Source organism: Petromyzon marinus, chromosome 17 (assembly GCF_048934315.1).
Source record: "Petromyzon marinus isolate PM22_M1 ecotype Great Lakes invasive population chromosome 17, UKy_Petmar_22M1.pri1.0, whole genome shotgun sequence".
NCBI lineage: Eukaryota > Metazoa > Chordata > Hyperoartia > Petromyzontiformes > Petromyzontidae > Petromyzon > Petromyzon marinus.
Window position 1 is genome coordinate 14,335,395 of NC_133683.1, and position 15,566 is coordinate 14,350,960.

A 15,566-nucleotide genomic window follows, 5' to 3' on the forward strand; every position below is an offset into this window, starting at 1 on the left:
GAGTCAGGAATAGAACCCAGGTTTTTGTTGTCGTGAGGCAGGACAGTGAACAATGGGCCACCCGGCGCTCTAATTCCGATTACGGCGAGTCTCAGTCGGCGAAGCTGACCTGTCGAAGCTGAACTGTCGAAGCTGACCTGTCGAAGCTGCCCTTTCGAAAAACGCACGGCGAAATGTTGCCTCGCCACTTCCATCAAAGGTTAAGTGCCACAGCAAATTGGCCAAGTCACGAACTCACAGGACCCACGCAGCGTTTTGTCGCCACCTGTAGGACAAATTGAAGCACCGAGTTGTATGTAATGGTGCCATTTTACTGGTAGGAAACGTAGTGGACTGGAAGCCCAACCGGGAATAATTCACAGGAGGCAGGGGATTAGTTGTGTATGTCTGTGGATGTCTGTCCACGTGTATCCGGACACCTGGATATATAACAAATGCGCTCCTAGTCGGCATTACTGGTAGGAAACGTAGTGGACTGGAAGCCCAACCGGGATTATCACAGGAGGCAGGGGATTAATTGTGTACTCCTGTGGATGTCTGTCCACGTGTATCCGGACACCCGGATATATAACAAATGCGCTCCTAGTGGGCATTACTGGTAGGAAACGTAGTGGACTGGAAGCCCAACCGGGATTAATTCACAGGAGGCAAGGGATTAATTGTGTATGTCTGTGGATGTCTGTCCACGTGTATCTGGACACCCGGATAAAATGGGAGGGGTGGGGCTGGGTGGAGAGGGGAGGGTGGGGAGGGGCTGGGTGGGGAGGGTGGGGAGGGGCTGGGGAGAGTGGGGAGGGGAGGGTGGGGAGGGGCTGGGTGGGGAGGGTGGGGCTGGGTGGGGGGTAGGAGGGGTGGGGCTAGGTGGGGAGGGGCTGGTCACCCCGTGGTGCCCTTATAAAACTCAACGTTTAACCTACTCACGCCAGCTTGTGCCTGCCCTCACAGTCGGGCATATTTGCGGAATACACCACGTCGCCGTTGACCCTGGCCATTGACCGAGCAACCCAACGTTTCTACCAGCTCCCTCCGCAGGAATGTGTTATTTGTTACACCAACAGAAGTAAAATAATACGTGATAACCTTTCCAAATGAGCAGCTGTTTCATTTTTCTCGCAGGAAACCTGTTTTTGCACCTATCACAATCACGCCTATTTGCCCGGACGCTACAAATAAAATATTCCAACACCTCTGCTGTTCATTAAGATAATAAATAATTAACAAAATGAATGTTTGTTCCCAAGGCATGTATTTAATATATTCCTGCATTTATTCGCGCTTGTTCTTCAATTTCAGTGACTTCGTGAAGTCTGGGATAGATTGGTGCTATCTGTTTTCCTTCTGTTTCTAGCAGCTTGTGTGCTCATGATCATTTACTGGCAGGTGAAGCAAGGTTTTGTATTATTTCTGTTAAGTAAAGATATCTAAAGTGCTAACTGTTAATGTACCTGTTAAGATTTATTAGTTAAGGTCAGGTACTACAAGCAAAAATAATTATTTTTGTTCAGTTTGCCAATTTTGATATGTTTTTAAATATTGCTTCTATAAATTGTAAACTTTCATAGCATGCACACAATTATTACCAATAACTTTGTTACCAATAACTTTGTCAATCATGAATTATTACCAATAACTTTGTTATTGGTAATAATTCATGATTAAAATCGTAAAAACGATTACGATTTTATACAAACTTCGCCAAAGCCTTAAATGATCGTTTTTTTTAGCATCTTTCATCGCAATTTGTCTCCTCGTTTTAAGAAATAACCTCACATGAACAACATGGTTCACCTGGATGAGACACTGAGGACCATTGACAACCTTGGGAAAGAAGTCTCACAAGCCACTTTGAAGGAGGTCCTCGAGAACAGCTCATGTACACGCGTCATGGAACTGTTTAAAGTCTACCGCCTGTTCCTCAGATGGAAACGGCAGCCTCTCGACCTTCTGGACGTCCTATTTGCACATAGTTGAATTTTTTTTTGGGGCTCATCCGAGCGCCCAGAGAGGGAGATTGGATGCTAAACTTGGCAAGCATTCGAGCAATGATCCCATGGTGTTTCGCTTATGATAGGATGAATTATGCACGCTACCTCCCCTACTACTACGCCCAGATGTCTCAGCTACCCATCACACCCAGATGTCTACACGGAATTCAAGGAAGGAGGCTTCTCAGTTCAACTGGGCTCCACCAATCCCTTTGTCCGATGTGGTCTTGGAACTGCTTGCATGCAAGTGTGTACGTTCATGCAAGATGCCAAGCTGCACGTGCCTGTCAAATGGACTGACATGCACAGACACGTGCAGGTTACAGACCTGCAGTAAACAAAAATTGCTGGATGATCCAGAACCTGACTATGAACTCGGTGAGTCAGATGACGAGATAGACGAGCAGTTTGATGAGTGACACAGTGTGGTGATTCTGATGGTATTACTGTGGTAGTAGTAGTATACATTGATGCACAGTGTGGTGATTCTGGACTTGCTTACCCTTGTTAACACCATCTAAGTAAACACAGAGCTTGATAACAATAATATAACCTTCACATATACCCATCACTAACGATATATATGGGATTACGTGTATCATTGACTAATTATATGCGAATGTCAATGTTAATAATATTCAAGTAGGTCCTTATCGCACTATGGTATTCCTTATTATCCTGTGTTTTCATTGTGTATTTAAACCAATAAAGACCAGTTTGAGACCTAACTGTTTTTGGTCTAGGTAGTTTTTCAGTAATAATGCCCATTTCATCGCTCCGGACGCCTGCCATAGGGTATGGGTATAAAATTAATGGTAACTACAACTAAGCTGCCACTCCGCAAAGGTTATCATATCAGAATGTCCCACACACATGGAGGATTACAAAATCATTACTAGACTTTGCCACCTCAGGTGGTACCAATAAGTGATTTTTTTTTGGTCTGGGCCCATGGACTATTGTACACGGACAAGACGGGCAACCGAGTGCAGTTGTCCGTACGGGACGTAGATAATTTGAAGGTTTCCCAGTTACATTGCGGATGTGCTTATTGGTGCTATTCAAAAACCTCTGGAAAATAACATCACAGAAAATTGAGCTACAGGCCTGCGAGTAGAGTTATTCAGCACACGGCAACACCATGCGTGTGGTCCTCAAGAGCTGTACATGTTCTACGTACAAAACTCTTCGCCAATCCACTAAGCGAAGCCCTCCCCCATGACTGTCACGGCGTGTAGATTGTTTGAGAAGGCGCTACTACGATAGCCAGTGGAGAATGCTTCGGATATATCACTCAGCCGAGTCAACGCCAGGATTCCAACTCGGGACACCGGAGGTCACAAAGCAGCGTGCAAACCACTGCGCCACCGTGACTTCATCGTAGAGCTGTAAAATAGTATTATGTCGTGAGAACTTAATTTCACTTTTTTTGCATTATGGTGAAAGAGACGACTCGCATGTGATGTAATAACCGGGTTTAATTACAGGAAGCTGACATTCAGATCGAAAACTGTCTTTCAGCGGTTTTGGCCGGGTGCCTTGCCATGTATGGCATCAACCAGAGCCACGAAGCCAACTCTATTGTAAGGGCAGGTGCAATCAGTGGTTACAAGTTTAATATATTTTGGTTAACAAATCATAAGTGCCTCGGTGGTGAGATGTGAACGACCTCGCCTGGTATGCAGGTTCGATCCCCGACCCCTGTATATTTGGAGTCTGCGTGCTCTCCCCGGTCATCCGGGTTTTCCCTCCACATTTTGCAACATCCCACGTTTAATTTGGCTGCTACCAATTTCTACGAGCCACTTCGTTATCATGTGGCCAGGTCGTTTATGAAAGAGTTATATAGCTCCACAGTTACGTTTGAGTTTTGTATGTTAGATTCCCCATCACGACTACTGCGCCAGCTGATTTATAAACCTTTTGCTTTCTGTCATGTTATACACTTTTTTTTTAATCAGGGCATATAAAGTAGGAGAAAGGCACATACAGTACAAATTGGCGGGTGTGAGCATGCGGTGAGAGAAGAGAGCAAGACATACCCCAAGGAATCTTGTTCCAAAACCTGTGTTTAAGTGCAAAAGATTAAATGTGTCTGGTGGTGCTCTTCAAGGAATGTTAGGACGCCAAGGGAGCAGAAAACCAGGTGTCCAAACACAGTACTCAAATCTCCCAAAGACACAAAGAATATCTACGCTGCTTATGAGATGCTTTATTAATGACAAAACAAGAGCAAAGCATGAATCCTAACAGCTTCACCAACATGAAGCAACAATTTGTACACAAACGCTGGGAACAAAACAGAGAAAACAACACAGACCAACACTACACAAGTCGACCGGACCTCTTTGTCTCTTGGGTGAAAGGTTGAGTGGAGCAGTGATTCACGGTGATCCAGACTAACCTACTGCCCGCAGACTTCAGAAAAAAACCCGGTCACATTGGGCTTAAAAGTTTGACTAAACCATCGCTTGACCTATTCTCGTTGCATTGCAATTTACCCCCTTGAACTTCACTATATACAAAATTGTCCGATGTCGGGACTACGCATATATTCATGAGTGCTGCAATCATTTTTTTTTACATTCATGGGCCGTAAAGCATAGGCCAGTATTACCTGCATTTATCCACCAGTGACATCGCGTCTGCCCTGCTCCATCAATGTATTTGGAGCCATTCGAGTCCTATGATTATCTGCCTAACAGCTCGGCGTGCACACCTCGACGGATGCGGCACCAGCATTGGTTATTTTCCGTGAAGATTGTTTACGTAGAAACAAAACGCTACGGCGCAAAATGCCGGTCGTATCATCGCGCACGTTATATCCGCATTAAAATCACACACTTTTGTCGGGGTTTCCCCATCGCAACCGTAGTCAAACCCACATTACTTATGCGCTACTTGTTAAGGTCACACATCATACAATCATTTTCTGCAATGGAAGAGAAACCGCTTGCACGTGAAGATAGCGTCTCGGCGATGGATAAACACGAACACATGGGGCGGTATTTTTTTTTCTTTCCCACATTTCAATTTTAAATCAAGCTTGAGAAAATAAAGAGCTTTCCAGCAACAATCACTGAGCAAACAAGGTCACAGGTCACTCTCTACCCACATTAAGGTGCATTATATTGCAAAGGTGTGCAGTAACAAATGCAGGAATGGTGTACAGTAGGTGTGGTATTTGTAAAACATTGGGCCTTTGCCTCCCACCTCCCAGCCGGGCTCGGCACACGAGCGCTCCCGGGGCAGAACACAGAGCCGTGGCCGCTGCCACCATCGCGCACAAATAGCGTGATTGACAACACTGCTGTAACATGCTTAGGAGTTTTTTTTCTTCTTCTTTTTAAAAAAAAAGCAGCCCACGGACCCCTGCGCACTTTTAAAGGAAAAATAAATACAAGTAAATGATCATAAATAAATATAAGTCTGGTGTCTGGCACTGGCTTCGCATGACATCGTTGGAATACCAAGTACATAAAACAAAGAGCAAACCTTACCCGGGTGTTTGAAGTAAAACACTGTTCGCGTTACGCTCGAAACTCGGTAAAAACGTATTCAGTGGTGGTCTCACAGAGACACAGCCGTGCACACCCGTAACGACAGCTTCCTCGTGTTAAAAGCAACAAGTCTGGAATGTTTGCGTGTGGCAGCGCCAGTCACTAGTTTAGCAGGATGCTCACAGGTCTTGGATGGTGCACAAAGCAAGCGGGAGGTACGTGCCGACTTGCTCATGCCTGCAAAGTGCTACAGAAAGACCGCCAACTTCAGTCGAGTCATGAGGAAGGAGAATTACATTCAAACAGAAGTGTATTATAATATATTTTTCTCTGTTCTAATATTGTTAAAAAAAATTATCCTGAATGACGACAATTCATCAGTGTTGTGAGAAATTTCACTCGAGCTCCCATTTAATGGATTGAAACTGTCTACGCACACTGGAAACACATGACGTTGACAAACTGATGAATTTTCTATCATACAAAAAAATCATTCATTTGGATAAAATTTAAGTGCATTATTACCTTCTCCTTCCCAAACATGAAACGTCCTGCCCAGGCTTACACAACCGAGGGCAAACAGATAAACTGCACCACGGCGCTATTTGTGAAAATCCAACAAGCGCCCATCGCGCAGCAGCCCAAGGCAAGCCAAGACCAAGGTGGCAGTCTGTTTTGAGGCTCCGCGGTGCTCCCCAAACTATGACCTGCACATCCTTGCCAGCGCGTGCGTGCCAGCGTGTCGCTTGCTGTCCTGTAAGTTACTGCGCGTTGACAAGATGTCGTTTAGCAGCATCGGCAGATAGCCACAGCACAGCTGTGCCTTTCATCCGTAAGGTAGAACTCGCTTCAAATAAGGCTGGTTTAACAGTACTGTACAGTTGTTAATGACCTTTTCTCTTTGCCAGTGTGTGTGGGAGGTTGTTTTTTTTTTGCAAACTGCCCCACTGGACCTGATGCAAGGTCTTAACGCATTTACATTCCCATCTGGTCTTCAACTCTTAAGAGGATGCCCATGAGGTCCCTAGCAGCAGAACTAAACGAAATATTGAGAGGAAAAAAAAACTTTACTTTAAATGCTTCCAAAATAACACAACATTCTCCTCTAGCCTAATAACCAAACCCTTTTAGAAGTGAAAACCAATGGGATGTATATAACTCTAACACTACATTAATATGCATTAATTACTTGTTTGGCGTACATTGCCCTACGCTAGTCATAAAAGCAGCATTTGCACTAAATGATAAATCTTCACCTCCATCAACTAGAAGCCCAACACAAGCCCAATTAAGGGGTTGCCACCGATGCTCTAGCCCTACTTTGCATAACTGCCGATGTTCGCCTTCCGCTGCTCTCAAAATGTGCTTCTAAACACAACGCGTGCAGCAGGATTTAATTGGACTGCAACTATTAACACAACGAACATTCATTCCGCACTCTGCAGTTGCCCAATTTATGCATCTACAAAGTTACACTCACCTCCGCACAGTTTTATTTTATCAGTCAATTTTTTTTACCCCAGAACTGCCACGACTGTTGAGTAATCAATTAGCGCTTGAGCAAAACCCAAAAAAAGCTAATGCCAAGGGCAAAAATGTGTGTATATAACCATTAAGCACGGCATGCTAATATACTTTAGCAAAAGCTAAACATTTAAATCTGATAGGAAAAAAAACTATTGATCTCGCACCTTCACTAAACGTATTGTGTAAAAGGCAATATGATTCAACAACTTTGAAACTGACCGATAAAGTAAATTCTGAGCAAATCAGCTGCAATTATGAACATTTCTAACTCCTTATGTAACCTGCTGGACTGGGCTAGTCCAGGCTAAAGCTCTGCATACTTAGCACAAATCGAAAAACTTTATATGTTTAACACTTTGTCCACCGACGGTAAAGCTCACAGACCGTTTAAAACTCTACACGTTATCTGAATTTAAGTGATCATGCTTGACATGGCTAAAATGGTGTATATTTTAGGCCACGGAGGTAAACAGCATGTCTGAACCACGATTACACGTTCCACCTTACAGTTACAAAAACGGCATAATTTGCCATTGGATTACAAGTTATTCTTCTACATTTCAAAATATGTAATACGTACTTCGTAACCCTTCATATATCCATCACAGGAAAGCCACAGCTGAACAAAAAAAATGGTAAACACTGCGTCTGCTTGAACTGCAGGCAACTGAAATGTTCTCACATAAACACAATGGTCATCGTGGTCTGTGAGCTCTAACGCAGGGTGGACAGGGCGCTAAACGAGCCACCTGCACTTACCGACCCGGTGGCTCTGCAGAGGCTAGGCCCCCTCCCTACTTTCCAAAGCTCTCCACCTCCCTGCAGAAGGTCCAGGTGGGTTGGTTGAAGACGTCGAGACGCTGCTCCGGCGGCGTGGGGGACCAGGGCCTGCCAAGAGCCATGGAGACCTCGTCCACCAGCGCCCCCATCACGTCGAGACTGCAGCCCGCGGTGGCGGGGGTGGTGGTGGTGAGCACCGGGGGGTCCCCGATCACCATCTGCACGTGCAGGAACGCCTCGGGGTCAAAGTCCAGGCTCTCCTCCGTCACTTCGAGCACGCGCAGGCAAGCGCCGCGCAGTCGCGCAATTGCCACCAAGTTGTCGGCCCACATCACGTAGCCTGCAATTGCAACGCAAGGTGTGCCAAGGGCGTCAGTTACGGCCACAGAAAATGCAGGGAATCCACCACGTGAGTAGGCGGGCAATAAGATATGCGTTGGGGAGGGAAATAGTCCACCGATATTTGCATTGTTTATGATGTTGAAACTTGGAGGAATATTGCTCTGCAGCAAAACATTAATTGATCCTTATTCTTAGCTCTTTTGGTAAAGTCACGTGACTTTACCGAAAGGGCTAAGAATATGAATTACTGCAGTCACGAAAGCTTTAAATCAAAATTAATTGATCCTCTTGTGCATTTCTAATTATCCTATAATCAGTTTATAATTAGCTTGAAGACAGGAAGTAAAAATTAAATAAGCTAATGCGTGATCATTTCAAACTACACACAAAAACATGTGCAAAAAGCACTTAGCCTTTGTGCATCATGCAAAAAACCACCAGCAGTTCCTGAAGAACTGCATTGTGGTCCTTCTTGCCTTCGGTCAAATACAAATACATTTGAGTGAATGAGACCAACTGACAGACAGCAGTGAGACAGAGACAACTGTGGAGCAGTTTCAGTCTTATTAGGACTCATCATTACAGTACAGTCACCAGTGGTCACTCCAGCTAAGTCTCTGCCTCTGTAAACCCAAGATTTAGAATCCTCACTTTCACACTGTGAAGCCCATTAGCTTGGCTTATGCCAACAAAAATCTAATCCAGAAATGATTTAAAAACCTAGAAGAACACAAAAATAGCCCAAGCTGGAAAACCATAATGTGGAAGTGGGGACTCCATATATGTGTTTCTCAGGAGGCAGACGATGCAGCAGTGAGCAATGGTTACAATACCGTGCTGATGAGTGCTAATAAAGATGAAACCAGTCTAAATTGTCTATCTCGGTCTCTATGCTGCCTGTCAGTCGGTCACATTTATTTTGATGGTGACCGAAGACAAGAGCACTACAATTAAATTCTGCAGCAAATGCTGATGTTTTTTGTATAATGCACAAAGGTTGAGTGCTTTTGTACACATTTGTATTTTTTTTTACACTTATGGTGTTTCGGCCTACACTACGTTTCTGTTATGATGAGTTTTTGCCTAATTTACAGATTGGATTGTATGCTTGTGCAGCACTGTCAATGCAGTGCTTTAAAGTTTGTCAATAAAAAAATAAACTATTGCATATGATAAATGTATTCCCTATAATCTCCCCATACACCGCTTCCTCCATGGTTTCCACAATTCAGTACAATACGAGTTTATTTTCACATCCCCTAACTCTCCAGGACCTCATGTCTCCATCAGCGCAGCATCTCCGAAATCCGACATCTCCTCGCCCCGGCCGCTGCCGAAACCCTCACTCTCACCGGCATCGCATCCCCACTCAAAGATTGCAAGGCCCTCCAATATGGCCTCACCCACATCCCTTATCCCCAAACTCCACATTATCCGAAATGTCACTTTCAGATTTCTCACCATCATCCTTAATTGGGAACATATTATCCCAATATTCATATCCCTCCACTTGCCCCCAAACCAGTACCAAGCACTACATAAGCACTACCAAATCCATTTCAAGACCACAATAACTGTTTTCAACATCTTCCAAGCAGATCTCTAATCTCCCATCTCACCTCCACACACTCTATGCTTCAGCAACCAAAGGCTCTCTCAAAGCCTCCAGTAAACCTTTGCTTAGTTGCAAATCACTCACACTTGCCTTTTTCCCTCTGCCTATGGCTGACTAACCCTCTATAAAATTAGATGATTACTGCTTCCTGAGATGTATATTGTCTTTAGATGCAGTCGCATTTATGGTAATTGTATTTATAGACTTGCAGAGATCTACATTGACACCCACTACTCAGAGACATGTATACTAATACATAGACTCACGTAGAGACCTATATCACTCCCTATTCCTCTCTAAAATAAATACCTCAACTTCTTCTTGAGATGTACGGAATCTTAAAATGTAGTCGCAGTTAAACGCTCCATAAGTCAAATTATTATCATTATTACGACTATGCTTGTTTATCTAGGAAAGCCTCATTGAGTCTCAAGACTTTTTCAGGAGGATCCTGCTAAGTTTTTGTGGAGGACATGTTGCTAACTGTAATGAAAATTGAGTAGTTTGCATGTAGCTTTTCAGAATTTGGATATTTGGCCAATACCAGTTACATTGTTATTTTTAGCAATGGGAATTTTTTTTTTATTAAATACGGAGGAATAGGGGGGAGAACATACGTCACAAAGAAAGGCGCCCGAGTCGGGAACCGAACCCAGGCCTTTCTTGCTGCGAGGCTCGAGCGTTAAAGACTGCGCCACCACCCTGCCGCCCCCATTGAACTGCGAGGACGCTCATCAACGAGACCGCGTTGCCCACTCACCGTGAATAGTGAGCCTTGACAGGCGGTTGCACTTCCAGGCGAGGAGCACAAGCGGGTCCTCGTGCTGGCCCTCGCTCAGGTCCGGAAAGAGCTGCGTGATGGAAGAGGCGGACGCCGGCTCGCACGCCTCTCGCACCAGGACGGCCTGCGCCAACGTGCGGCCGTACTGGCGGGACACGAGGTCGAGCACGGCAGCCGAGAGGCCGGGGCAACCGTCCAGGTGCAGGCGCTCGAGGGGCAGCGCGGGGCGAAGCACTCGCAGCAGCAGGTCGCTGCCTACGCCCACCGCCAGGAGGTAGACGCGCAGAGCCGTGTTTCCGGCTGTCAGCAGAGACCAGTCGCTGTCCTAGAGGGAGACGTTAAAAAGACAATTTGGCATCGAGAGGACAGGGTGGTTCGGGGGTCACGGCGCTGAGCTGTCACAGCCGATATCCTGGGTTCGAATATAGACGGATACGTGTGGAATATTTGGGTTCTCGAGTAGAGCACGGGTTGATGGTCTCAGCTGGGTAACCAATGACTGCACATAGAAAAAAGCCATCACAATCAGGGCATATAAACCTACGCTTGTGAGGGGGCAGCAGTCCATCCCATGCAAATGGGAAAGATGTCCACATTTTGCTCTATTGCTGGCAAGCCAGGGTTTGGCACCTCAATGTCCATGGGAGGGAGTTTCACATAATGCGTGTGATCCACCAACCTTTGCTGCCTGCAGTCCTGAATTACAGAACTGCGCCACAATTGCCTGGCTAAAAGAACATACGTTTTAAGCCACCCTTAGAACAGTTTATGCTGCCCATCATCAGAATACAAATATTGAATTTCTACAACTGATTTAGAGTCACCAAAAGAAATCAGTGCCACTTGAGACTCATCAGGGTATGGCAATAATTCAACGTTTCCTCTTGGAAGCTACAGTTTACATTCTTGCAAGACTTTCGCTGCTTGGATTTTATTTTAAGACTATGAAAGACAAATGGCTTTGCATAGTTACCCGATGTTTGTGGATTGTTCTGGGTTGTACCAAGTTAAGCTCTACGTGGAGAAATGTCATTTGTCACTTGTACAAACGAATTCTTAAACTTTCTGTAAAAAAACTGTGTGCATTAAACTAATGAAACATCAAAACACCGGGCCAAAAATTACACAGCATGAACAGCAAATACATGGGATTGCTGTACAGCACAACCACAAAACTCTATTCAGCAAATCACTTTATTATTTTCCACAAACCCACCTGGGGCATGCTCTCGAGCGACTTCCCAGCTCGTGGATGCTGATGATGCAAGAGGAGCGAGATCCTGACCAGAGGAACGGCGCCGGGGCTCTCCGCCCTTCGCGCCAGGGCCTGCGCGAGCTCCGCCGTGAAGTCGGCCAGGTCGAGCGCCAGGCAGCGCAGGTTGCGCATGCGGCCGGCTTCCAGCGGTCGGAGGAGCGGGACGGCAGACGTGTCCGCGTCGGGGCCCGGCGTGAGGCGGCCGCCGTGGAGACGGAGCAGTGCGAGGTGACGCAGGGACGCGAGGCTCGTTTCTGGCAGCGAGGGCAGCAACTCCGGCGTGGCCACCTCCAGCATGAAGGCCAGCGACAACGAGCGCAAGCGCTTGCAGTTTCGCAGGATCTCACGCACCAGGGACTGCAGTCTGTGGGTGAATAAAAACATGCTCAAATGTGGCCCTTTGTCAAGACCACTGTTGGATGAGGGCCATGCAAGTTATAACAGATATTTTACCATGCTGCACGACGCTGGTCATTGTGGGTTGAAGGCGAGGAGCAGAAGAGTAAAGTGTAACAATGTACAGTATTGTGCTCCACTGGGTATCAACATTTGTTTTTTGCCAACCACGCAGTCCTGTTGCCCCATGACACCCAGGTGGTTCATGTTGGATACCCACAAAGCACTACTTAAGATCAACGCAGCTTCGTTTCCAAAATCGAGCGAATTCCGGGAGATTTGGCCATGGACGGGGAAATACATCATCTTCAAAACAAAATTACTCCATGTCCACTCAACAAAAACTTTGCACTTGGTAAATGCGCAGCTCAGGGCCAGTGCCAAGGTTATATTTGATTAGAATAATTTGGCATGGTGAAATCATGGGAAATCGTTTTATATTCACTATTACACCTCAATTTTAGCACTAGTAATCGATGCAGAAATGGGATTGGGCAGGACATCACTAGAAGAGATGGCTAGTGGTCAAGACTAATATCGGCGTGGCAATTAAATGGTAAATACGGCCGAGAGCCCGTCCACTGTGAATATTAAACTAGCTTGTGGGCAGGAGCTAGATGGATAACATCGCAGTACAGAGTGGCAAAGGCTTGAGACCTTCATCCAGGAGTAGATAGATGATTTCCGATGGATTGACAGCCAGCTCAAAATGAGCAAGAGAAAGTTATTCCGGGGCGTATATCCAGCGATGTGTGGGCAATGCCGATTGACCACAACACGCATGATGAGTTTCCCCACAGAAAATACAGCACGAGAATAAGCAAGAGGAACCCACCTAAAAATGAGTAATGACACCCAGTGGCGATTTTCAAAGTAAACAAATCATTTTAACAGATGGTGGCGACGGTAATGATACGGGAGGTAGCGGTGGAGTTTATTGTACTTGTGGCGATTGTGGTAATAATGTCGTGTAGCTGTGGTGCTGGTGGTTGTGATTAGCGGTGGTAGTGGTATTGTTAGAATACGAATAATTGTGGTTGCAGTGATGGTGGTTTATTAAAGTTTGGGTTGTGCATTTGCTGTTAGTAGCGATTGGCAGGGGTGGTTGTGAAAGTGGCGTTCGTGCAAGTGGTGGCGACTGCAGTGGTAGCGAAGGCAGTTGTGATAGGAGCAAAAAGGGTTATCGATTGTAGGGTTGTAGTGTTGCTGCTGGTGATAGTGGTAGAGACGGTGTTTGGGGGGGGGGGGGTCACGGTCGCAGAAGGGCCCCCACACTCAAACCACATCACTCACTCCTCGGTGCGTTCCCCGTCCGGGTCGATGGCGGCCGAGGGTCCCGTGCCGCCGGCTATGGGCTGCAGGGAGCCGGCCACGTCGATCACGCTGTCGCCGAGCAGGGCCAAACGCTCGAGGTTACGGTTGCTTCTCAAAGAGCGCAGCACCTCGGCAGCCCCATCCACGTGCGATTGCAGAAGCGCGGTCACGGAACAGCACCCACCAGCACCACCACCGACGGCGGTGCTGCTGCTGCTGTTGTTGTTGTTTGTGTTGTTGCTGATGGTGTTGGCCCCAGCATTGCCTCCGATACTTCCACCGTCACCATCGCCGCCGACGCCGCCACCTCCACCATCCCAGTCCCAGGATGAGCTCTCTAAGCCACCGCGGGCCAAGTGCTCAAAGGACAGCGAGAATGCGCGGACGAACGACCCGCAGCGCCCCGACAAGAAGGTGGCGCCGCTAAGCGCATCATCACCACCACCACCGCCGCCGATAGCACCTCCACTAACACCACCACCAGCACTAACAACACTTGTAGCACCACCACCTCCACTCACACCGCCGCCACCAGCAGCAACTGCCCCGACCCGCAGCCTCAGCGCGGGCCACAGCGACGGCTGGAAGAGGCAGGCCCGCCAGCGGGAGCACACGGAGGAGGCGGCGAGGCGGTCCCGCGGCGGCAGGAAGGAGAGGACGTGGACGATAATCTCGCAGGGGAGCGCGGAGGCGTCCACCCGATGGCCGCACGGAGCCAGCGCCATCGCCATGGGCGGCCCCGCGCCCCCGTAAACAAGCGGCACGGCCACCACGGAGCGCCCTTTGACCCCGACCGACTGGGACAAACCATCGCGCCGCGACGCGCGGGGGGTGTGGTGATGGGGAAACTGGAGAGATTGGCGAATTACTCGGTCAATCTCCTGCTGGGGTTGCCGCTGGCAGTGGCACGAAAGCGCAAATAGGCGTACATTCAAGACGGTCCGTGTTTCAGAATTCGTTTGGCGTTTAAAAGGAACACTGTATTATAGGCGACATTTTGGACAATGGTCATTATTCGGTCAATGGATGTGTTATTATAAAGGGCCGTTGCCCAAGATAGATAGATATTTTCCTTTCAAGGCCACACTGCTATTTGTTTTGCTTGTTAAATAATCTAACAATGTCTCCTTTAACAACAACAAAAAGTAGAAATTTCACTAAAAGTCTGAATTAAACAACCGATCGGGCCCAGGGCCCCCTGCTGGAGGTGCGATTGACTTCACCGCTAAATCGTTCGTAGCGGGATTGTCATTGTATAGCAACGGGCTGTACCCCCCCCATCCCCCCCTACCGTGTGGGGCGAGGTGGTATCGCCCGTCAGGGTCACGCGAGGACGCGGCGCCCCGGAACGCGAATGCGGGCCCCGCGTGTGGCGCAGCACGAATTGCGATGAAACGACAATAACCACCTCAACAACAATCACCTCCGCAGCAACGGTGATCATCGCAACCACAACAGTGGCATGTTAATGCAGGAGTCACATGTATTGACAACCCGTCAATCCACTGCTGGATGAAGGCCTCCCGAACCAATATTGGTCATGATGATTGTTTGACCATACTTCACCACCATGGTCACTGCGGGTTGGTTGAAGCGGTGCACAGTACCGGTTGGGATATCGCTCGCCGCTTTTGTTGTCCAGGAGCGGGACTCGAACTCTTGATGGACCTTTTATCAGCGCAGTGGGCTAATCACTTACGCTCCACCATCAATAAGCGCAGTGTTGAACCATTAGTGTTGGTGTGTGCGCCCAGTCAGGCCCCTGCATTGAATACGGTACTTAAAATTTAGCCGATTAATGTGTCTGGTCCGTACTGGACCACGCCATGAGAATGCGGAATTCCCATCAGCCACAATGGGGATGAGCGTTGCCCCATTGCCACATTTGAGCCAAGAGATGCTGCCAACTCGAGGATCGTCGACCGAAATATCTAGGATTGGTGGGGCATAGCTCGGCTCGCTATGGCGTGGACTCGACCCGTGAGTATGATTCCTGGCCGTGGTCAACATCAGTGGCTAAGTGTGACATCTGAACCGGTCCAGGGCTTGCTCACCAACCCGCACCGACCAT

At 47.4% G+C, this 15,566-nt stretch overlaps 1 protein-coding gene across 1 annotated transcript; it reads right to left on the reverse strand.

Moving 5' to 3' along the window:
- Positions 1-4,177: 4,177 nt before the first annotated feature.
- FBXO33 (F-box protein 33) lies at positions 4,178-14,739 on the reverse strand. The gene is made up of 4 exons (XM_032956053.2): positions 13,475-14,739; positions 11,747-12,149; positions 10,510-10,855; positions 4,178-8,132 (listed from the first exon to the last, which is right to left on the reverse strand). The coding sequence occupies exons 1-4, from the start codon at positions 14,224-14,226 to the stop codon at positions 7,807-7,809; spliced, it is 1,827 nt and encodes a 608-aa protein (XP_032811944.1). The 5' UTR covers positions 14,227-14,739; the 3' UTR covers positions 4,178-7,806.
- Between the last annotated feature and the right edge of the window lie 827 nt (positions 14,740-15,566).